This window comes from Mesoplodon densirostris, chromosome 10, assembly GCF_025265405.1.
Source record: "Mesoplodon densirostris isolate mMesDen1 chromosome 10, mMesDen1 primary haplotype, whole genome shotgun sequence".
NCBI classification, from domain to species: domain Eukaryota; kingdom Metazoa; phylum Chordata; class Mammalia; order Artiodactyla; family Ziphiidae; genus Mesoplodon; species Mesoplodon densirostris.
In genome coordinates this window covers 62,668,227-62,692,688 of record NC_082670.1, presented here as the reverse complement: position 1 = coordinate 62,692,688, position 24,462 = coordinate 62,668,227, and the positions used below count along the sequence as shown (strand labels likewise).

At 39.0% G+C, this 24,462-nt stretch overlaps 1 protein-coding gene across 1 annotated transcript in view; it reads left to right on the top strand.

The window, feature by feature from the left end:
• The first annotated feature begins 744 nt into the window (after positions 1-744).
• Positions 745-24,462, top strand: part of TOPAZ1 (testis and ovary specific TOPAZ 1) — a 69,967-nt gene continuing 46,249 nt past the window's right edge. The window contains 5 exon segments of the mRNA XM_060110971.1: positions 745-873; positions 875-1,097; positions 1,555-4,012; positions 15,135-15,196; positions 15,890-16,017. Of these exon segments, the coding sequence (XP_059966954.1) occupies positions 745-873; positions 875-1,097; positions 1,555-4,012; positions 15,135-15,196; positions 15,890-16,017 (3,000 nt within the window).

Sequence of the window (24,462 nt, the reverse complement as noted above, 5' to 3'; positions counted from 1 at the left end):
CAAGATATCCTTTCATTGGAAGGGCATGGCCTGGCGGCAGGTGGAAGCTGACTGAAAAAGCACAAGGATGGAGGCACGAATAAAATCTAGGAGGTTGATGCAGTGGGTCAGAGTCTGCAAGCCAGAGCCAAGGCGAGTGGCTGACAAACACAGAAAGTCGAATCAAGCGGACCTAATGAAAGTGGACGCGAGGGATGAAGTGGAAAGAAGGGTATCTGATGGTTTCTAGGTTTCTGACTTAGACAACTGGGTAGACGGTGAAGCATCCACCAACACAAGAGGAGCAAGCCCGTGATGAAAGACAAGGTCAGTTTTGCACAACTTAAGTTTGAGCTGCGTATAGGATGTCAGGAAGGCATATGGAAAGGGACCCCCCCCCCCCAAGAGACCTGGGGCGGAGTTAGAAGCCACTCGGTTTTTGCGAGCAACCAGGCGCGAGAGATGGCCGGGAGAGTCCGGCCTACTGGAAGGCTCCACCCCCACGCCCCGCAACGAACCGCGGAGGGGCCAGCTGCAAAGGTTCGAGGTCCTTCCGCCCGTTGGGCCTTGCCGCGCCTGCCCCAGCCAGGCATCGCGGACCCCACTTCCGCTTCCGGTCCCAGGGTCTTGGCGGCTGGGCGCGGCGGGGCAGGACGGGGCTGAGGGCCGCTGGTGCCTGGCGGCCGGAGCAGCTTTTGAGTGGCCGGTGGGCTCCTGCAAGCGGGCGTGGCGGGCCTCGGTGGGCAGACGGGCGGCCCGGGGCGGATGCGGCGGCCGCGGACGTCGGGCCCCGTGACGGCCCCGGGGCATGAAGGCGACGCGCGAGGCCCGAGGAAGAGAGGCAGGTGGCCGGGACCAGATGAGGCGGGAGGCTGTGGCCCTGAGGCCGGGGGCGGGGCGCGAAGAGAGCAGGCAAAAGAGGAGGATGGTGGCCCGGGCGTCTGGTAGAGAAGAGGTAGAAAGTGACAAGTCGGGTGAGGCTTTCGGGGCTGGGAAGGCCTCAGCGAGGCGGCGAGTGGAGGGTCTGGGGGGCCAGGTGGGCTCTCCAGACCCGTCGGACCGGCCGGGCTTCGAAGCAGCGAAGGAGGTGGAGCTCCCCTTGCAATCGGGAAGACACAGTAAGGAAGCACGCAGGGGTCACTCCCTTTCTAGCCTTTGCACCCCTTCTCCTGCACCCGTGTTTTACCACTGTCGTTTCACTTGCATCTACATGGGCTTTACTGATGCACAGGGTTGACCCGGAGAGAAAAAAACAGGAATTCGCTTAAAAGGTGTTTGTCCTGTTAGGATCCCTTGCTCAGAAGTTCTGTAAAAGGAATTCCTACTAGTGATTCACTTTGGCTTGTATGAAATCATGATGCTAGAGGTTATTCAGCTGCCTTAGAATTTATACAGGTTTATACAGGACCTTAATAGAAATTAGGTCTTTGATTTAAAAACAAATGTATGTTTCCATACAGCTATTCAGGGAAATAAAAATGGATGGCTTCACAATTTTTTTTAAAATTTTAAGTGGTATTGCTTTTTCCTCCTCAGTGTAAAATCTTTTCTGGTATGTTTTGTTGTTTTGATCAGCCAAGGAAAAAAGAAAAGTTACTGAAGCCTCAAGTGATGATCCACAGCCAGGGATTGACCTGGTAAGAAAGGAATCATTAAACAGTTCGGAATCTTTGCAAACAGTGGAATGCAGTGAATTTCAAAGTATGGCTTTCTTGCAGTCTTTGGGTAAGGAAGGTTTGGTAAAAGGTATTAAAAGAAGAATTCGAATTAAATTTAAAAGCTTAGAACGGCCACCTCTCAAAATAACTGAAAATAAGGCTACACAAGATAGTAAGGTTGAATTCCAAGATGAACTGTACAAGAATACTCCAAAATATTCTTGTAACAGCTTGTCACTTGGAGTAGAAAACAATTCCATTTTAAGATTACATGATTGCAGTTGTTTCCCCCATTTCAAGGGTTGTAATGATGAAAATAACCTTGCATATAAAACTGATGGTGGATGTATGCATGTACCAGAAAATTCCTCAGAGTTAAAGAAAGAAAACCCTAGGAGTCTTGCAGATAAGAGTGACACAAATAATATTCCTCAGCTTTTACAAACTGAAGAAAACTTAATGGGAGTAAATCAGTTATTACTTGAAGAAAATGATTCATACCAAAGTAAAAATAAGGACTTGCTTTCCTGCCTTCAAAGTGAAAAAAATAAACATTCATTAGAGGAGAGCAGTGTTGGGAGAAAACCCAGAAAAAAGATGAAGGTGTCTGAAAAAGGAGATGAAATGGTTATTAAGATGAAATTCTCTAAGGTGTATAACAAATATGAGCTGGTGTTACAAGAAAAAACAGGTGCTGAAGGTAAAGAAACAGAGACTTCAGAGGCTAAAAAAAATCCTTTAGAAGTTTTGAGAAAAGTAAACAATAACACGCTGTCACCAATGGATCATTTATTAAGTCTTCCAGAAACAGGGAAAAAAACAAGTCATGAACACCATGTAAATCCTGTGTTTCAGAAAACTCTTGAGCCACTTTCAAAAGAAGAAAAAAAGAATGCTTCAGAGCCTTTAGGATGTAAAAGGATGGATCCAGAGGAGTATTTTAAGTGGATGAAAAACTCAATAGTGAAGTCACCTAGCAATTGCCATCCTATTGAAAAGAGAGCTTCGAGGGAAGACTCGAAGAATGAAGCTGAAGAATCTAAATTTAGCTGTCAAAGAACAATACCAATGACTGGCAAAAGGACTTGGCCTTGTTATTCATGTGCTAGAATATCTGCCTGGTGTTGGAAAAAGGCTTCCTTGCCACAGTCAAATAACTTTCTTCCTGGGTCTCAGGAAAGTTTTAGGCAAGATGATTTTCTTAAACACCAAACAAATCAAACTCACTTAACTGACTCCAAATTGATGCTACAAAGTTCTCTAACAGAAACAAGCAGTGAATCTTCAAGTAGAGAGAAATTGGATTCTAATTTAAATTGTTTATCTTCAGTCTCTACAGTGGAACCTACTTTAATGGTTATAAAGGAACCTATCATCAATGGTAATAAAAAAATGAAGTCAGAGAAACTAAGCAGAAGTGCGTCAGGGGTAGTTTCTAATACTATTGAAGATACTCCATTAACTAATGTGACTCAAAACTTAACAGGAAGTAAAAAAAAAGATAGAGGGAATTTAACAAAACTGAATTTGACAGTGGCTTCCCAGGATGGCCAGGAAGCAAATAGCTCTACAGGCAAAACTTTTCATCAAAAAGCATGCATTGCTAAGCAGACACTGGTTGTTCCAGACTTGGTTAGGATATTGAACACAGGACGGCTGACTAATTTTAAAATTCCCTTACTTAAGAACAAAACAGAAAAAAGGAAAATAAATGGCAAGTCATCAGAGAGAGAAGTATATAGTCCCCTAGAACTTCTTGACAGATTATCTGGAGCAGAGGTAAGGCAGAATAGGACTAAAGAAAATGTCACCACAGTAACTTCAGGACCTCAATCTTTGAGCATACAAAATAGTGTAATTCCAGTGCAAGCTGGTTCTAACTCATACTGCAGTAAGAATTCCTGTATTATTTCTCCAAGCTTTTTAAAGCAAGGTAATGATAATAAACCATCTAACCACATCTCTAAACCAGGCAATATTGTTTCTAATAAGGAAGCTGTTTCTCTCACAGTTGAAAATAATGCTATTTCTTGTGATCCTGGGTGTATAAAGAAAAGTCCTGCCTTCTGCTCTAGTGAACAAGAAACATTCAAAGCAGTTTTCTCTGAAGTTAGTGGTAGAAAAATGACTAAGAACTTCTCAGAAATTGAAGTGGGGTTTCCAGATATTCTTAAAGCATATGAAGATGATGTTCTCTTAATTGATGTAATTCAAGATGACCCAGACCTCTTTGGAGTCTCCAATGAAGGGGAGCCCTCATTTACTTCCGAGGTTCCCATGATAAGCCAGGAGCCCAATGTTGCTGAAGAGCATCAGTCAGCAGACTTCAAGCACATGGAACTTCCAGAAAAAAAAGAACCAAGTGATGACTTGAGGTATGCATATTCAGGTATGCCTTTTGGTACAGATTATTGTTGCAGGTTTCAAAAGCACTTTCTACTCTTAGGTGTCACTAATTTATTCAGTGATCATTGATGCTCCATTATTTTTTTAACCCAGTTATTTATTAAATGTAATATAGTGTATAATTGCTAAGACCTGGAAATGTCATTAATGCTGAAACTTAGAATCAAAATAAAACAATTATATATATTTGAAATTATAATGGAGCATATTAGCTGTTCAGAATTTTAAATGGTGGTTTATAAAGTGGCTTTTTAAATTACTGAGATTGCTTCTTTCAAAAGTCAAATTTATTTTCATATGTTTTTAAATAATTGTAAATATACAGATATACTTTTATTTCAGCCAAGTTACGTATTAAGAACAGTGCTATGTATTTTAACCCATTTTCTGTGACTTCCTTGTTAGATAAAAAATCCATTTTTCAGTGACCAGAGAAGCCTTGGAAAACTTTATTTGAATTAGAACTTGAAAGTCGAATCAAAAGTTAAACTAATATTCAGAGGGGAAAAGCATGAAATTTTTTTCATGGTTTTACTTTTAAGGTGATGGTTTTATTTTTTAAAATTTATTATTATTATTATTTTTTGAGTAAATGTTGCTTTAATATCAGCAAGGATAAAATAGGCATCTTGGTTAAAAGCAAGTAAAGGTGATTCTTTTTTTTTTTGCCATAAATAGAATTTTTTTTTTATTTTAGAATTTTATTTATTTATACAGCAGGTTCTTATTAGTTATCCATTTTATACATATTAGTGTATACATGTCAATCCCAATCACCCAATTCATCACACCACCATCCCCCCAACACCACCACTTTCCCCCCTTGGTGTCTATACATTTGTTCTCTACATCTGTGTCTCTGTTTCTGCCCTGAAAACCAGTTCATCTGTACCATTTTTCTGGGTTCCACATATATGCGTTAATATCCGATATTCGTTTTTCTCTTTCTGACTTACTTCACTCTGTATGACAGTCTCTAGATCCATCTAAGGTGATGGTTTTAAATGATGACTTAGCCCCCAAAGAGAATGAGTTTGCCTGAATCAACTTTAAATGGAGCCAAGTAATAACCTTCTTGTTTTGGAAATTGACCTATCTGATTGGCCTAAATTTTATTTACTATTATGTCATATTTTACTAAATTTTGATAATTCTTTAAGCTCTAATTTATATTTGTATGTTACAGTACTTGAATATTGGAATGTTCTGTGAACAGACATAAACACTTTCCACTAAGATTCAATAGTACATGACTTAAATTTGTCTGGTATTCATAAATTTTAGTTACTTTTGTGATATTACATTCCTCTTGATGTTCTTAGTGTGACAATAACTTGTAACTTATCACCAAATAGAGTACTTTCTATATCCCAAAGGAAGGACCAAGAGCTTTATCTGTTATTTTTTAAAACCGTCCATAATGAGGATGGTAATCTGCCCATTTTGAGGTGGAAAAGATAAAGATGACAAGTTGTCAGTTGTCCAAATTCACACTGCTAGTAACAGAATCTGGATTTGAACTATGTTAGTTTAAAATTAGTGGTCAAGAACTTAACCTTTATAGTCTGACCTAGGTTTTTGAATCTTTTCCTTTCCCTAGTAGCTCTGTCACCTTGTAGGCAAATTATTGATATTTTACCTTATCTGTAAAAAGGGAAGGTACTTGCCTCTCAAGGTCATGAGGATTAATCAGTGAAGGGATGGGAAAGGTTTTGGTGTAATACTGGGTGAATAGTAAGAGCTCAATAAAAGGTAATTAATTAAAGGTGCTTTTAACTCTTTCAAAGGCAAACATCTCTGTTAGCTAACAAGATGTTGACAATGAACTGCAGTTGAAGGTAGAAAGAGAGAAATGTTGTAAACTGGGCAAAAAGTTTGTTTTTTATACTTTTTTTCTTTCTTAGGATAATGGCTGATTTTATAAAAATGATACGTGTTCATTATATTAAAAGTGTAAGAGGGAGGGAATCTCACCACCCAAAATAACAAATTAATTACTCAAAATTTGTATGCCTATCTAGGCATATATGTGGATATAATTTCAGAAAAGTTGGATCATTGCCACTTTTTAGTAAAAAACATTTAATTTTACTTACGTTTAACTTGGGGAAGGAGGGACTGAAGTGAAACTAAAGGAACTGCTGAATCAATATACTTCTTTACAACAAGAAATTAGTTCCTGGGTTTCCCTGGTGGCGCAGTGGTTGAGAGTCCACCTGCCGATGCAGGGGGTACGGGTTCGTGCCCCGGTCTGGGAGGATCCCATATGCCGCGGAGCGGCTGGGCCCGTGAGCCATGGCGGCTGAGCCTGCGCATCCAGAGCCTGTGCTCCGCAACGGGAGAGGCCACAACAGTGAGAGGCCCGCGTACCGCAAAAAAAAAAAAAGAAATTAGTTCCTAAAAGTCTCTCCCAAGTTAATAAGAAAGATTATTTAAAAGTTTGAGTTTTTTTATCATGACTTTAAAAATTTGTGTTCTAACTTCAGACAGCAGCATTTGCTTTCCTGATATAAAAGACAAACCAAGAATCAAATTTACTTCAGATAATTTTTCTATTATTGTAACTTCATTTCCTGTTATGGCAGGAGCACCAATTATACTTGTTTTTAGTTCTTCTTTTTCTTTCATCCCTGCTTCTGAAGTTTTGGTTTTTAAATAAACTTTAAAATTTCCTCAGTAGTTATTTTAATATTTTCATTTTTCTGCACTGGAAATACCAGTTTTACAGTCATCCACAGTGCTAGGATAAACCTTAACAGGGAAAAATGGATGCATGATCACCAGAGGGTCTGCTAATAGTTATACAGAAAATTGTTAATGGTTCTAGAACTAGATGAAGCTTAAAATATAATTTTTAATGTCAGCTGTCTCCCTTTTACCAATCAGTTGCTAATTAGTACATTACTGTTTCCTCACTCTACGACACTGAGAGGTTGAAACCTGTTAGAATGAGTTTCTGTTTTACAGAAATAGAAATTGAAGATGGGAGGGCTATGCCCAGAAATTGTCAGAAGCTCTGGACTACCTCTTATTGGTAAAACAGGTAGACAAACATGAGTTTATTTGTAAGGTATTTAGGTTATGTTAGAATACTTATTCATTGTCAGTCTCCACTGTGGGAGAAGTCCATATTAAAATCCACAGCATTAGAAGCATATTAGAAATAATTCCCTAAGACTTGAACTGATGACCTTAGACATATATAATGAGTGAAATAGGTAAAACTTTTGAATTAGCCTGTAAGTATAGTTAGAGATCTGAGAACGTCTGTAATAGTCAGTGCTGGACAGTTAATCTGTACTAGAATATAGGATTATGTTCAATCACATATGCTAAAATATCAGTCAAGTGATATTATACAGTGGATCATTGAGATTTTAAGAATCTGCCAAATATTCACGGGCATTACTATATAGCTGGGGAAGTGGGGACTAATGTGTTTGAAACAAAAATATGTAAACTGAGGTACAAGAACACTAGTAGTTTAGAAAAGAGGGTTGAAAGGGCCTCTTGGAAAAGCCAAAATTTGTACTGATCCTTAATGGTTGGATTGATTTAGATTAACAAGGGGGGAGAAGGAAGAAAGTTTGGAGAGGTAGAAAATTAATGAAGAAAATATGGGCAGAAGGTAAAGGTAGCTATGAATATGGTTGTGCAGGGAAGATTATGACTTCTTCAGATAGAAGTAGGAGCTGTTCTCTTTTCCCACAGCACCTTTTGCTACCTCACTTATGGCACTGATTTCATGATGATATAATTTACATCTCTCACCTGCTAATACTATTGGACATTTTTTTTTTAACTTTTCTTTTTTCTCTTTATTTCCAAATTTATTGAGACATTTGACATATTTGAGACATATTTGATATATAACTTATGTAAGTTTAGGGTGTACAATTTGATGATTTGATATATGTATATGTTGCAAAATAATTACCGTAATAAGGTTAGCTGACACATTCATCTCTGTTCCTATGAGTTCTTTCTTTTAGATTCCACATATAAGTGAGATCATACACTATTTGTCTAGACAAAATGAAAAGGCAGCCTATGGAATGGGAGAAAGTATTTGCAAATCATGTATCTGATGAAGGATTAATATCCAAAATACATAAGGAATTCATATAACTTAATAACAAAAAACCAAATAACGTGATTACTTTTTTTTAATCTTCACATAGTTAGGAACTCAACAGATTGAGTCAGCCAACTAAGAGCCTTGTACAGGCCTGATTACACAACAGGAATCAGAAAATTTAACTTTAGCCAACAAAACATACACTAATCTAGTAGACCTTAATAATTTTGATAAAATATGTTTTATTTGCCCATTTTAATGTAAACACAGTTATTAGTCTTGTTTTATTTTCTTTGTAGATGCAACATTTAGTGAGTTCAGTGAAGTCTTGAGAGGAGAACATATTTTTTGTTACTGAATACAGGCTAATTTTCATGTTGGTACCCACCGATGTAAATACAGTTGCACAAGAATAATACTCTTGTGTATATTCTCTGTTTTTTTTTCTTTCCTTTTTGTTTCTGGTGTTATCCTCTATAATAAGTTGTTGGTTTAGAGTAGATATCTCAGACACTTTTCCATGGGAACATCATTTTCTCTTTGTGTGTGTGTGAGACAGATATTTAACTTTTGTGTACCATATCTTGTATTCTATGGTTCACATAAACTGTTGGACTTCTTGAGAGTGGGAAATGTCCATGTCTCATTTGCCTTTGTAAACCCAGTCACTCATACATTGAGGGAGGGGAGAGAATTAAGGTTTCAATTCCTACTATGTTGTAGGCTGTTTCTCAAGCATTGGAATATATGTAAATGGGGACAGTGAATCCTTTTTTTCTAAAGCAGATAGATGTTTAAGAATAGTAAAAATAAGACTTGATAAGTAGGGTGATACCAGACTAAGGTTGGAAAATTAGGCATCAAAATTTGAACTTTGTATAGAATTGGTGCTGGTGATCAGTTTGGATCATTATACCACCTTTGCAACTTGGACTTAAATCCATGAAAAGCCATTGTACATTCTAGAGCTGGTAAATAATAAACTTCTAGGGGGGAAAATACCTAGCATCACTGTACAGAAAATAAAAGCCTATTACTTTTGCTCAGGCATTTGAGTCCCATTAGACCATGCCTAGCATGGATCTATCCTGGGTAAATTATATTGTCTCAAGAAATCCACCCCACTTACTTTCTCAGATCTTGGGGAATCAGTTTGTTCCCCAAGAGACTGGCCTCTGTCACCAGGTTTACAATACCAAATGACCAAAAAAAAAAACCCAAAAACAAAAACAAAAAATGGTTTCCAGCAAAAGTAAAGGTCATTCTCTTTCTTTCCCTCATATATTTAGACTCCTTGGCCTGTCTTTCAAGAAGCTCATCTTACTCCATTCTCCCTGTCCACTGAATATCTGAGACACTCTAACTATAATGCACAATTTTACACTTAATTGTAAGAACTGACATTTAGTGTCTACCCTGTGCTAGATACATTACTTATGCTATTTCATTAAGTAGAACAATTCTGAGATTGAAACTGACCCTATCTTTAAAATTGAGTCAAAGTCACTGACTTTCCAAAGGACACACAGTAAGTATCAGAGTTGAGATCTGGACACAGGGCAACCTGCTCCAAAGTCGACCTCCCCTCCCCAAAACAGCATGCTGGAAGAGTGGCACTTTGGTTCTTTACATGGCTTCAAATCCATTATTCTATAGACTGCCACAGAACATTATTTACTTTTTGACCCCTTTCCTCTCTCATCTCGTCCTCCTCTTTATTTTTTTTATTAATTAATTCATTTATTTATTTATGGATGCGTTGGGTCTTCGTTGCTGCACGCGGGCTTTCTCTAGTTGTGGGGAGCAGGGGCTACTCTTCGTTGCGGTGCGCGGGCTTCTCATTGCGGTGGCTTCTCTTGTTGCGCAGCACGGGCTCTAGGCACACGGGCATCAGTAGTTGTGATGCACAGGCTTAGTTGCTCTGCGGCATGTGGGATCTTCCCGGACCAGGGCTTGAACCTGTGTCCCATGCAATAGCAGGCGGATTCTCTACCACTGCACCACCAGGGAAGCCCTCATCCTTCTCTTTAAAGTAGCAGGTGGTGCAGTATGAAGACGCATCATTCTGATTTTTACTTTTTTCTCTTTTGGACCACATAAACCACTGTTTGTTTTGCTGAAATAAATGGTACTGTACTTGATGGAGTTATCGTTTCTAATATCAGGAGACTGAGCACCTCACATCCTGGCATCAGGCTTGGGAACCTCTGGCCCAGTGAATTGGATACTGTAATATTTCTGGTTTTGGCCACTGTTATCTACAGAGTAATTGCCCCAGTAAGTTTATGGTAGTCCTTTTCACAAACAATATGTGAATGTGTAAATAAGTGAACATTGACTGCATTCAGCTAGTTAGCATCTCAAAAGGAAGCAATAACATTCTGAATTTTTCTTGGGCATTCTGAATTTTTCTTAGGAATTTTTTCTGAATTTTTCTTGAGCAATAACGTTCTGAATTTTTCTTGGGCAATAACATTCTCTTAGTTTTCACGCTTTTTCTGCTAATAATTATTCTAGAACTGTCGTCTTCAAACCTGTTTGTCAGTTGCCCATACTAAAGATACATTTTACATTACAGTCTGGTACCTACCTATGAATATGTAAGACAATAGATTTATAAAAATAGTATTTCCCTTGCTACATGTGGTCTAGTATTATATTTTGTATTTTATTCTGTTTTATTTAAAAATCCTGGTTGGAACCCATTAAATTACATCATCCCCTTGAAAAATGCTGTGTTAGAGGATAAACCTGATGTAATCTATGTAGTTCTTCAGAAGCCTCTCTTATTCTCCTCTCCTTTTTGCTCAGATCTTCTCTTTTGCTTCCCTGTATTCTGTAGCCTCACCCAAGTCTGTTTCTCTACTTTCCTCTTTCTACCCTTCATTTTTCCCCCTTTCTACTCCACTAATGCAAAGCTGTAATATATTTATGGGGGTTACAATTTTATTTTTCCTAATCTCGATGAATTTAAGTTTTTCCTATCTCTTTGTGTCTTGCAAATTCAAAACAAAACTAAATTACTTCTAACAAGAGTGGCATGTGCAATTTTACCTTCCTTGTAAGTTACTTATTCATAGTAAAAAGTTTCTCACTCTTATGAACTATACCAGCAGTATTAAAAATACTATTGTAATACTTTGAAATTAAAGCAGTACACTTGCTATAGTTATTTACTTTTTTGGGTTTTGGCTTTTTTTTTTTTTAAGGAATAACCTTCTGTGTGTCTGGGCTGTACCTATTTGTGAATGTAACTTTCAGTATAATTAGAAACAGCCCTCAATTCTTCTCTATTTATTGAGTCAGTTAATCCTATTCATGCTATTACCTTGAATATCTCTCATGGTTTTTCCTTTCTCTCAATTCTCACTGCTACTATCTTATTCATATTTCTTCTAAATTATTGCAGTTAGCTCCTGGTTAATCTTCCTGAACTCTCTTAGTATATCCTCCTCCACAGTAATATTTTGAAGTAGAAATTGATCTGCCAGTGACTGCTTACAGTGCTCCGGTGGCTCTCAGCCACCTGAGGATAGAGTCTAAACTGATTGGCATGGCTTTTTATGGCTCTTTGGTGGATCTGCATCCATTCTCTCTTTGGCAGCTATGGGGTTGGTGGGGAGGAAAGTGTGGGGAGAGGCTAATAAAAGATAATCAGAGCAGGCAGCTCACTGTTTCCACGATATGTCATTATCTGAATCCTTTTGCATGTGTTTCTTTATCCAAAAGTTCCTTTCTTTATATTCATTTGTCCTCTAAATCACATCTGAGATATTATTCTAGGGATTTGTTCCAGTAGTTCTCTTGGCACAGATCTCAGCATATTATGTCTGTTTGTATGTGCACCTCCTCCTATGCTGGGAGTTTGTAGACAGGAGAGAGCCATCTTCATTTGCGTCTCCCTAGTGTCTGGCCAGGAGGATGTTAGGTGCTGAGTATATGGTTAGCAACTAGATGCACATGGACCTTGTTCTCACAGAGCTTTTAGTCTATCAAGGGCTGCAAATGATTAAGCAAATACAATAAAATATGATAGGAAAAGTGCAAGGTGTTGAAGGCTTCCTCGCCCTAGTAACATTTAAGTTGAACACTAAAGAATGAGTAAGAACTAGGCAATAGGTGAAGAAAAGTGAGTAGAAAATTGAGAGGGAAGGAGTAGTCTATAGGTAGGCCTGCAGGGAAGAGCATGTTACAACTGAGAGACAGAAATAACATCCCATGGCTTAGTGTTTAGGTAGCAAGAAATGAAGCTACAGAATATTCAGAAAGCTCAGTCGTGCAGGGCTTTGTAAATAGGATGACCATAGAATTGATCTTCTGAATTGCAAAAATTTTGAGAGGGAAATGGGGGGGAGGTATTAATAATTAATATTCCAGGATAAGAGGCATACACAGATCATCCTAGACAAACTAGAATTCATGGTGAGTTTGAACTTTATCCTAAGAGCATATAGGGATTCACTGAAGGACTTTACTTCAAGTAGAGAATTTGATCAGATTTACATTTTAAAAATCATCATAGCTCTGGTGTGGAGAATAAATTGGCAAGGAGCTATTGTCATAATTAGACCAAAGGACATGGTGACTTCAACCAGAAGTGGGAGTGGATTTGAGAGAGGTTTAGGAAGTGAAGATTGATTAATCAAATGGGAGCGAGGTCAGAGGTAGGAGTTAAGGATGATACCTGGTTTCTCTTGTTTCAAAGAAGGGCATTACAATTCCGTGATGAAAACAGGCAGGATTGGGGAGGGATGCTGGTCATGAGGTCAAATTTAGACATGTTGAGTTGGAGAGACCTTTGAAATACTGAAATGGAGATATTCTAGTAGACAGATATGAGTCAAGAGGTATGAATTGGGGGAGGAGATTTGTATATATTTGTGTCTTGTTTGTAATTTTATTTTCCCATTCTTTTTTAAAATTTATTTATTTTATATTTATTTTTGGCTGCGTTGGGTCTTCATTGCTGCACGAAGGCTTTTCTCTAGTTGCGGCGAGCGGGAGCTACTCTTCGTTGTGTTGTGTGGGCTTCTCATTGCAGTGGCTTCTCTTGTTGCGGAGCATGGGCTCTAGGCACGCGGGCTTCAGTAGTTGTGGCACGTGGGCTCAGTACTTGTGGCTTGCAGGCTCTAGAGCGCAGGCTCAGTAGTTGTGGCGCATGGGCTCTGTTGTTCCACGGCATGTGGGATCTTCCCGGACCAGGGCTCGAACCCGTGTCCCCTGCATTGGCAGGCAGATTCCTTTTTTTTTGTTATATACACAAGTTTTTTAAAATGATAAGGTAATTTAAAGCAGAAAATCAAAGATGATACTATTTTCAGAGAAAATTTTTTTAAAAAGCAGAATTAAGGTTCTGAATAATTGAGGTAACATTGAAACTTGGAAGGAAAATCCCTCTCACAAAGTATATCATATAATTTTAAAAGCCATTGGTTTTCATACATGTGTCTATAAACTTAAAGTTATATAAATGCACTTACTGTTTTTTCTTAACATATTTATTGGAGTATAATTGCTTTACAGTGTTGTGTTAATTTCTGCTGTATAACAAAGTGAATCAGCTATACATATACATATATCCCCATATCTCCTCCCTCTTGTGTCTCCCTCCCACCCTCCCTATCCCACCCCTCTAGGTGGTCACAAAGCACAGAGCTGATCTCCCTGTGCTATGTGGCTGCTTCCCACTAGCTGTTTTACGTTTGGTAGTGTATATATGTCAGTGCTACTCTCTCACTTCATCCCAGCTTACCCTTCCCCCTCCCCATGTCCTCAAGTCCATTATCTATGTCTGCATCTTTTTTCTTGTCCAGGCAGGCGGAGTCTTAACTGCGCCCCCAGGGAAGTCCTATTATATTTTATTCTGTGTACTTTTATATACTTTTGTCCAAGGTTTGTTTTTTTTTTTTTTTTGCGGTACGCGGGCCTCTCACTGTTGTGGCCTCTCCCGTTGCGGAGCACAGGCTCCGGACGCGCAGGCCCAGAGGCCATGGCTCACGGGCCCAGCCGCTCCGTGGCATGTGGGATCTTCCTGGACCGGGGCATGAACCCATGTCCCCTGCATCGGCAGGCGGACTCTCAACCACTGCACCACCAGGGAAGCCCTGAAGCAGGTTTTTTTTTTTTTTTTCTTTTTGCGGTATGTGGGCCTCTCACCGTTGTGGCCTCTCCCGTTGCGGAGCACAGGCTCCGGACACGCAGGCTCAGCGGCCATGGCTCACGGGCCCAGCCGCTCCGCGGCATGTGGGATCTTCCCGGACCGGGGCATGAACCCGTGTCCCCTGCATCGGCAGGCGGGCTCTCAACCACTGCGCCACCAGGGAAGCCCATGTCCAAGGTTTTAAAAATGGAATAGTGTTTGGCCATTTGTTTTTGAGTGGCTCCTATAGCTGTAGTTTTCATTTGTTGAGCCTATGTCATTGGCTTTAAGGACATTTTATCTAATTTAATCCTCTCAGTAACCTCGTGGGTAGGTGGTATTCTCATTTTACAGATATGGTTAGACTCAAAGAATTTAAATAATTTTGCCACGGTTGACATAGTAAGTGGCAGAACAATATTTGAACCCAGGTTGGTTTAACTCTGATCTCCATAGCTTTTACCTTTAGACCTTAGGTTGTCTTCAGAGACTACAAAAAGAGATTCAAACTGCTTTCACACTCTTCCTTTTACATCGGCGGTAAGACATACATACACATGCTTAAGAGTAGGAGGTAAACGTTATCTTGCATTGGTGTAATACTTTAAAAATGTTTTAAATGCTTGGTGTATGTCATCAGTTCTCTCTGAGTAACAAAGTTTGAGTGGCAGCACTCCCTAACAATTGTGGCAAATGTGATTAAAGAACAAAATGCAGAATCTGCTTGGGTGTGCTATCCCAGAATAGTACTCTGACCTTGGAGGACTTGAGCTGATGTTCACCAGCTGCTAAAGCTAGTATTGTGTCATGTTTAGAGGAGTGGATAGTTCTGCTAGAATATGTTATAATGTGTACTCTGTTTGCTTTATAATAGAGAACTCCCTGTACTGGATCCTGAATTGATGAAGTCAGAGGTCTGTGCTTCCTTGTCAGCAGGTAAAATTTGACATTTTCAGAATGTGTAATATTGAAGTATTTTTATATCTCTATTTAGGCATAGTCAGAATGAATTCATTAAAATAGGAAACTTTTCATTTTAGAGTCTGTCAACCACGTTTTACAGTTTGTCAGTTTTCCTCAGTTTTGCCTGGTTGGCAGATCAGATTTTGAGAAATTTTCCAGTTGATTATTTAATAAATAACTTTGTTAGGCTTTATCTACAAAAGATAATTGACCTTAGCAATTTTTGTAGTCTCATTTTTGAAATTGAAATATATATTTAAGCTTTACCACATTTTAAATCTGAGTCCTTTTTAATATTTTTTAATAATAGCTAATCCTAAGTTTAAATAACTGAATCTTTACAGGAAATAATTTGAAAGTAATTTCAAACACTTTCAAGTTTTAAAAATATATTGAAAAATAGCTGGACATGATCAAGAAAGATTCTTAAATTTATCTTTATGTCTCAATTTTGTCTTACTGCCAATTCTTTTTATACCATGTAATGGAGTTATTTTGATAGAGAGGGAGGAATAAATGTATAATTTGCTGAAAATGCTGCTTCATATTTGTCACATTGGACTTTAAAAGAGTCTCTGAATTCTAACTCGTTTTTAGAACAATCTTTAAATGATTTGGTTATTTTGTCATTTAAAGTTTCTACAGTTGAATATTATTTCTTTTCAGCAAGTGAGATAAAACATGATTCCAAAGGTGCAAACATTTCCTTAGGTGAAGTTACTAATGAGACTTCTTCAAATGAAGAACTGGGAGACGTCAGTGAACACACAAAAAGTTCAGACTTGGATGAAAAGGTACTAGAGAATCTTTTGCATTTTCTTATTTCTTGGTCCAGATAGTGGTAAATACAGAAGTCCATCTTAGCCATGCTGTCAGGTGACAAGGGAATGGCCTTTTTGTTGAGTAAAAGAGTCACGTCATTCTGGCCATGGGACATACTGCTTGATGCTTGCCATAAGCACAGTATTAATAGAGTTTCACTTGTCTGGGAAAATGGGGTGTGCTGTTTAATTATATATTTAGCTTTTTAGAATCCCAAAGTTCTTCTCAAACCTATGTAAATCTTTCTAAATTGTTACATATCTTCCTGCCTCACTAAGTACAAAGTACTGAATATCATTTGAACTTCTTTGAAATTTTAGAATATCATAGTGCCTGAGTGCTATGAATGCAGGCATCAGTTATTCGACCACAGATGTAGAAGGCATAGGAATCGGAGCTAAACCTAACTTGATGTTGGAACATACCACTGGTGTATGATATGGAGAAAATTTGGGGTATCAGTTATCTGCCAGATAATGTGTATGATTGTCTTAACCTTTTGAATAATTTAATTGACTCCTAGACAACTATTTCATGTTTCTTTCTCCTTATTCCTCCTCATTTGTCCTCATAGCTAACAACCTTGTTTCCTACTTTACCAAGAAAATTGAAATAATTGGAAAAGAACTTCCTAAGTTCCTACCAATACATTAGGCCACCTACCTGCACCTGTTCCCAAAACTCCAGCTTCACTCTATTACACTGGATGAACAGGCCAAGGCTATTCCCTTCACCTGTGTGCTAGAATCCATCTCTTCCCTCTCTTAAAATACTACTCCAGTAATTCTCCTTTCATTACTGGATCATTCTCTTCAACATAAGCATGCTTGTCTCCCATCTTCAAACAAAACCAAAAATACACTTTCATGGTCCCATTTTCCTTTTCACCTGTCGTCCTATTTCTCCAAAGACTTGTCTAGACCCTCTATCCCCAGTTTCTCTCCTCCAGTTCCAAAGATACTCACCTTCACCTCCACCAAAACTACCTGTCTTAAACTCTCCAGTGACCTGCTCGTTGCTGAATCTAATAGACATAGTTCAGTCTTAATCTTACTTAACCTATCACCAGTATTTAACAGTTGATCATGCTTTCCTTGAAACATTTTTTTCACATGACTTTCAGGTTAAACATGCATGCCTAGTGTCCTGTCTGTCTGCAACTTCCCAGTTGGTTTCGCTGGTCTCTTCTGATCTCCCTGACCTCTACATGTTGGAGCGACCCAGTGCCTAGACCAGGAGTCTGTTCTTTTTTCCTATCTAGATTTGCTCCTTAGATGGTCTCATCCAACCTCATTGCATTGAATGCCATCTGTGTGCTAAGACTCTCAAATTGATATCTCCAGCTTGAACTTTGTCTCTGAGCTGCAGACCTTTCTATCTAGTTGCCTACTTGATTTTTCCACTTGGCTGTCCAATTACACTTCTCAAACTTAACGTGTTCAAAACTGACCTGTTAGATGTCCCCTACCCTACCTCAAACCAGCCATTTCTGTAATTTTCCCCTTTTCTATTAAAGGCAACTGTATCCTTTATAAGTTATTTAGGCTAAAAAACCTTGGATTTCCTTACTTTCTTTTTCTCTCACTCCATATCCAGACTGTAAGGAAATCCTGCTGGCCTTAGCTTCAGATGATGTCTGGAAATTATTCACTTTTCATCACTCCCACACATACCACACAGGCCCAGGCCCCGCCTAATATCATCTCCTGCCTGAATTACTGCAGTGGTCTCCTAACATTTCTCCAGCTTCTGATATTGTCCTCTTGTAGTTTATTCTCAACATAGCATAAATTCGATCATGTTATTCTTCTGCTTCAAACTCTCCAGTGGCTTTTAATATTCAGATTCCTTACTGTGACCTACATGGCCCTTTATCTGTTCCCCCTACCCCTCCCCTACGTTGTTACCTCTCTGATCTCTTTGACTACTCTCCTTATCCATTTTACTCTGACCACATTAGCCTCCTTGCTGTTCTTGGAAAAAAACAGGCTTTCTCCCACTTCACGGCCTTTGCCCTTGCCATTTTATCTCCTTAAAAAAAAAAAAAAAAAAAGGTATAGTTTACTTTCTTATTTCCTTCACATCTTTACTCAAATTTCATGTTTTCAGAGAGACCTCCCCTAGCCATCCAACCTAAAATTCCAGTGTTCTCCATTCTGTCAACATTTCATATCCCCCTTTCTTGTACTTATCATGATATAATATACTTTACATTTACTTATTTATGTTTACCTCCGTCTCTTCCTGCTAGAATGAAACTCCATGAAGGCAAAGATTTTTGTCCATTTTGCTCACAAATGAATCTTTAGCACCTAGAGCAGTGGCTGATACAGAGTAATAACACAAATGATTGGGTTTTTTTGGCCGCCCCGCATGGCATGCAGGATATTAGTTCCCCGACCAGGGATCAAACCTGTGTGCCCTTCAATGGAAGTGCAGAATCAACCACTGGACTGCCAGGGAAATCCCAAATGGTTGTTGAATGAATATTGAATGTGAACCTCATTTGAAAATAGTCTTTAGGGACTTCCCTGGAGGTCCAGTGGTTAAGACTTCACCTTCCAGTGCAGGGGGTGCAGGTTCGATCCCTGGTTGGGGAGCTAAGATCCCACATGCCTCGGGGCCAAAAAATCAAAACATAAAACAGAAGCAATATTGTAACAAATTCAATAAAGACTTTAAAAAATGATCCACATCAAAAAAATAAATAGTCTTTAAGTGTTAGAAGTGTCCTGTAGCATGAATAAAAATATCACAAAGTACTTGCTTAATGGTTTGATGATAACAGCCACTGTGTATTGAACCTTTATTAAATGCCAGCCAGCCAGTGCTAGAGACTTAGCACTGGTTATATCTTATCCCTATGATATAAGGAGGTGCTGTTCAGGAGTTCCCAAAACCACCCTCAGGTTCAATGATTTGCTAGAAGAACTCACAGAGGTCAGCAAAGCTGTTATTGTAGCTCAAGGTTATAGTTTATTTCAGTGAAAGAATACAGATTAAAGTCAGCAAAAGAAAGAGTCACGTAGGGCAGAGCACAGGAGAAACTGAGTACAAGCTTCCAGTTTTTCTTTCCCAATAGAGTCACGTGGACACTGCTTGCTTCTCCCAGGAGTGATGTATGACAAAAACAGAATATTGCCAGCCAGGGACTTGCCTGAAGCTTGGTCAGGGTTTTTGTTGGGGTCAGTCACATAAGCATGGTTGACCACGTGCGTAGCTGACCTTAGTCACTCAGTCTCCATCTAGTCCCTCCAGAGGTCAAGCTAATACCACATGGCTCAAGGACCCCGTCATAAATCACAAAGACTTTCTGGAGTGGCCCAAGGCCTCTTCCATAAATTACACTGTTAGCTTACATTATCTGTTGTGATCCCAGACACCCGGGTAAAGAAAGACACACAGTTAGGCAGCATGTTCCAAGGGCTTAGAAGTTACCTTCTAGGAGCAGGTCACAGGCCAGGCCTTTAACATATGGCATATGGACAACCCAGATTTACTGAGTTAATCCTTTACTGCACATGAAGTGTGTACTGCTATTTCCCTTTGCAGATGAAAAAACTGAGACTTAGTATCTTGTCTAGGGTCACACAGTAGAATCCCTTGATTTCTATAGCAGGGGTCAGCAAACCTTTTCTTTTAAGACTAGATAGTAAAAATACTTGTCTGGGACTTCCCTGGTGGTGCAGTGGCTGAGAGTCCGCCTGCCGATGCAGGGGACACGGGTTCGTGCCCCAGTCCGGGAAGATCCCACATGCCTCAGAGTGGCTGCGCCCGTGAGCCATGACCCCTGAGCCTGCGTGTCTGGAGCCTGTGCTCCGCAACGGGAGAGGCCACAACAGTGAGAGGCCCGCGGACCGCAAAAAAAAAAAAAAAAAAACTTGTCTGGCTTTGTGGGCCATATGGTTGCTGTCCTAGCTATTCAGCTCTGTTATTGTAAGGAGAAAGAAGCCATAGACAATATGTAAACAAATGTCAATTGCTGTGTTCAAATAAAACTTTATTTACAAAAACAGGCAGCCTGCAGGCTATAGCTTGCCAACCTTTGCTCTAAAGCATTAAAAAATAAACAGTTTATACTCTATTCTACTTAAAGCAGAAGAGAAGACTTTTTGCTTTCAATTCTGCAAAGATAGATTTTAAGAGATGTTTGCCAGAATTCACTGAGTTCTTAACACTGAATATTTAAAGATGTAGACTATTTTCAATATTAGCTCTTTTAAAAATAATTCCCAAAATCATTTTTCTGCTTCCTAGTGTGGTACTACTTTTTGGATTTGTTTAAAGGAAGGGGAATGATACTTTTATCTTTCTGATACGTGGTAAGCTTCAAAGTAGCAACTCTTTAGAAAATATTGATACATGACCCTGTCAATAATATTTGTCATTAAAATATCTGGCCCCAAAATTTGGGAATCAACAAACTTTATCCATCTCTCACCTTATATTTTAGGAACTTTAGAGGGTAAATAGGTTAATTTATTAGACATATGTCCAGCATACCACTTTTCTGCTTTTATGTATGGTTTTCTGTGAATTTTTAGAAATGCTTCCTTACTGATCTTTTACATATATATATATATTTCTGTCTTTTCCACAGATCTTGTTTTTTCTTTCTCTTGTATATCAGTTATACTCAGAATCCATATATAACAATTTTTAGATTTACCATGGTAGTAGTTGCTTAATGATTCTAGTTTTGAGCCCCAGATAGTTGAAATGCTAGTGTACTTTTTAATTTTTATTTTGAAACAATTGTAAATTCACAGAAAGTTGCAAAAGTAGTTTTCCTCCGTGATTACATCTTTTTTTTTTTTTTTTTTTTTTTTTTTTTTGTGGTACGCGGGCTTCTCACTGTTGTGGCCTCTCCCATTGCGGAGCACAGGCTCCAGACGCGCAGGCTCAGCGGCCATGGCTCACGGACCCAGCCGCTCCGCGGCATGTGGGATCTTCCCGGTCCGGGGCACGAACCCGTGTGCCCTGCATCGGCAGGCGGACTCTCAACCACTGCGCCACCAGGGAAGCCCCATGATTACATCTTAAAGCACAATATCAGAAGCAGAAATTTGGTATTAGTATAGTGAGTGTATGTAGTTCTGTGTATATTATCAAGTGTTCAGATTTTTGTAGCCACCACTGCAATCAAGATAATTATGCCATCACTACAAAGATATTCCTTATGCTACCCCTTTGTCACACATCCCTCCCTACCCCTAACTTCTGTAACCTTAGTAACCATTAATATGTTTTCCATCTCTGTAACTTTGGTATTTTGAAATAAATGCCCAGGTTTGCAGTTGCTGGGCTGTCTGGCAATTGCATGCTTAGGTTTTAACTTGGGTGGACTTGGCCTCCAGGTTACTCCCCTGCAGTAGTAGGCAGTTGAAATGTTTATTCAGTTCATTTAGTGTCATCTGGGTTGTTTGGAGTCTACCTTACAAAGGTGTAGTTCAAGGGTCAGCTAGAGATTTGGACCAAGTTTAAAGCAGATTTGGGGGCTTTCTCTCATAGGCTCTCCCGTTTCCAGGATTCCCAGACTCACTTCCCAGTTTCTGACTTTGCCCTGTACTCTGTCTTCTGGTTCTTTGTGTCAGTATTGCAGATGTTTAGCCTTCGCCAGTGGTTCCAGCCAATTAAGGCGTCTCTTTAAGAATAAATCCAGGGCTTCCCTGGTGGCGCAGTGGTTGAGAGTCCACCTGCCAGTGCAGGGGACACGGGTTCGTGCCCCGGACCGGGAAGATCACACATGCTGCGGAGCGGCTGGGCCCATGAGCCATGGCTGCTGAGCCTGCGCGTCCAGAGCCTGTGCTCCGCAATGGGAGAGGCCACAACAGTGAGAGTCCCGCGTACCGCAAAAATAAAAAAATAAAAAAAATAAATCCATAAAAACAGGACTGTTACCCAGTGTCATTCCCTCTTTCCCTCCAGATTCTGCCTACTTTTCATATCTCTCGTGTTTTCAGGCAGAGTTTTTTTTTATAGCTCATCTGAGAGTTATAATTGTTACCTGAAGAAGGATTAGCACAATAAGAGATACTTATTTGCCATTTCTCAAACTGGACTTATTGTGTATTCTTTTTAATTTTATACAAATGACAGCTTATCATTCTTTGTCTTTTTTTAACTTAATGTATAATGGAGATTGTTTCCTTTCCATATATGTAATGATACTTTGTTTTTACAATTATATAATTATCCACTATATGGGTATACTCTATTCAACAAGTTACACTGTTGATGGACACTTGGTTTGTTCCCATTTTTTGCTATTTTAACATTGTTGCATTATGCATCCTTGAGCATAAGGCATTTTGCATATGTGCAAGCATTTTTGGATTAATTCTTAGAAGTAGAATTTTCAGATTGCCCTACATAGAGATTGCTTTGATTTATGCTTCCATCAACATTGTATGGGAATGACAGTTTTCTCCCCCACACACTCACCAACTCAGTATTAAAATTTTTTTATTTTTGTCCATCTGTACATTTTTACAAATGACTTTTCATTTGCTTTTCTCTTATGCGTCTAGTTAAGCATCTTTTAGTATGTGTAAAAGCCATTTACATTTTCTTCTGTGAACTTGTTTTTTACATCCTTTGCCCATTTTTCTTTTGGGATTTTGATCTTTTTTTATTTGCAGGAACTTTTCATATATTGAGCATATTTGTTCTTTGTCATATGTTGCCATACTTTTTCCTGTTTTTTCATTTGTGTTTGATTTGGTTTAGGAGCTTTTTTACCTTGAAGGAGCTTTTTATTTTTATTTAGTCAAATGTATGTGTTTTTTTTGTTTTGTTGTTGTTGTTTTAATGTATTTATTTATTTTTGGCTGTGTTGCGTCTTCGTTTCTGTGTGAGGGCTTTCTCTAGTTGCGGCGAGCGGGGGCCACTCTTCATCACGGTGCCCAGGCCTCTCACTGTTGCGGCCTCTCCTGTTGCGGAGCACAGGCTCCAGACGCGCAGGCTCAGTAGCTGTGGCTCACGGTCCTAGCTGCTCCGCAGCATGTGGGATCTTCCCAGACCGGGGCTCGAACCCGTGTCCCCTGCATTATCAGGCAGATTCTCAACCACTGTGCCACCAGGGAAGCCCCTCAAATGTATGTTTTATTTCATGATATTTGAGTTACGAGTTGTATTTAGAGAAACCCTTCCCCGTTTCTGGATTAAAAATGTTCACCTGTATCTTTTTCTAGTGCTTTTTTGGTGTTATTTATTATGTTTAGATTTTTTATCAATATAAATTTAAATTTTATCTTGGAAGAAAAAAAGTAGAAACAATGTAACCTTTCTGTTCTTATTTTGACAGATGACTTTTGTCATCTTAGCATATGAAAATATTTTAAATGTTTGTATTCAAACCTACTGATACTGTAATTCATGGTTTCTGCCTTTGGTGTCAGCTTAGGCTTTCTCCAGCCTCCAAATTATATAACTACTCACGTTTATTTTATTTTTGATACTTTCAGTATTTTTTATATTTAAAGCTTTAATGAACCTAAAGTATTTTGGCATATGGTGAATTGGTACCAAGCTTTTTTCCATCCAGTCAGCTAGCCTGTTCTGTTACTATTTATTGAATCATTTCCTCACAAATTTCAAATGCCATCTTTAATAGTTTCAATTTTTATGTATAGAATGATTCTTTTACTTGTCTTTTATTTCATTAATTGCTCAGGTCCTGTACCAATTCCATACTGTCAATTACTTGAAAAATAAAAACAGAAAGGCTTGCTTTAAAAGATACTAACATGTATTATAAATCTAAAATATTTTTGCCTATTCTTATATTCTTCTAAGAGCTTTAAACACACATTGTAAAGTAATTTTTTAAATGTATAAATCAGGGCCTCCCTGGTGGCGCAAGTGGTTGAGAGTCCGCCTGCCGATGCAGGGGATACGGGTTCGTGCCCCGGTCTGGGAGGATCCCATATGCCGCGGAGCGGCTGGGCCCGTGAGCCATGGCCGCTGAGCCTGCGCGTCCGGAGCCTGCGCGTCCGGAGCCTGCGCGTCCGGAGCCTGTGCTCCGCGACGGGGGAGGCCACAACAGTGAGAGGCCCGCATACCGCAAAAAAAAAAAAAAAAAAAGTATAAATCAATTTGCAGGCAATTAACATTTTTTACCTTTAACATTCTCATCTAGGAACATGGTATATCTTTCTATTTGCTAGTGTTTCGCGTTACTCAGTTGATTTTTATAGTTACAATAGTATATATAGTGTGTACCATTATTGTAAAATATGATTGTGTACTTCAAAAAGACTAGAAAGATACAAAGTAGGATATTAAGTGGTTATCTCTGGCTGCCCAAATGATGGGTGATTTGGGGTGTTTATTTTCTTGGTGTCTGTTTTTTCAAAGGTCTAATATGTATAATTTTCTTATAATTAGAGAATCACAATTCCCAAAACACTAATTAC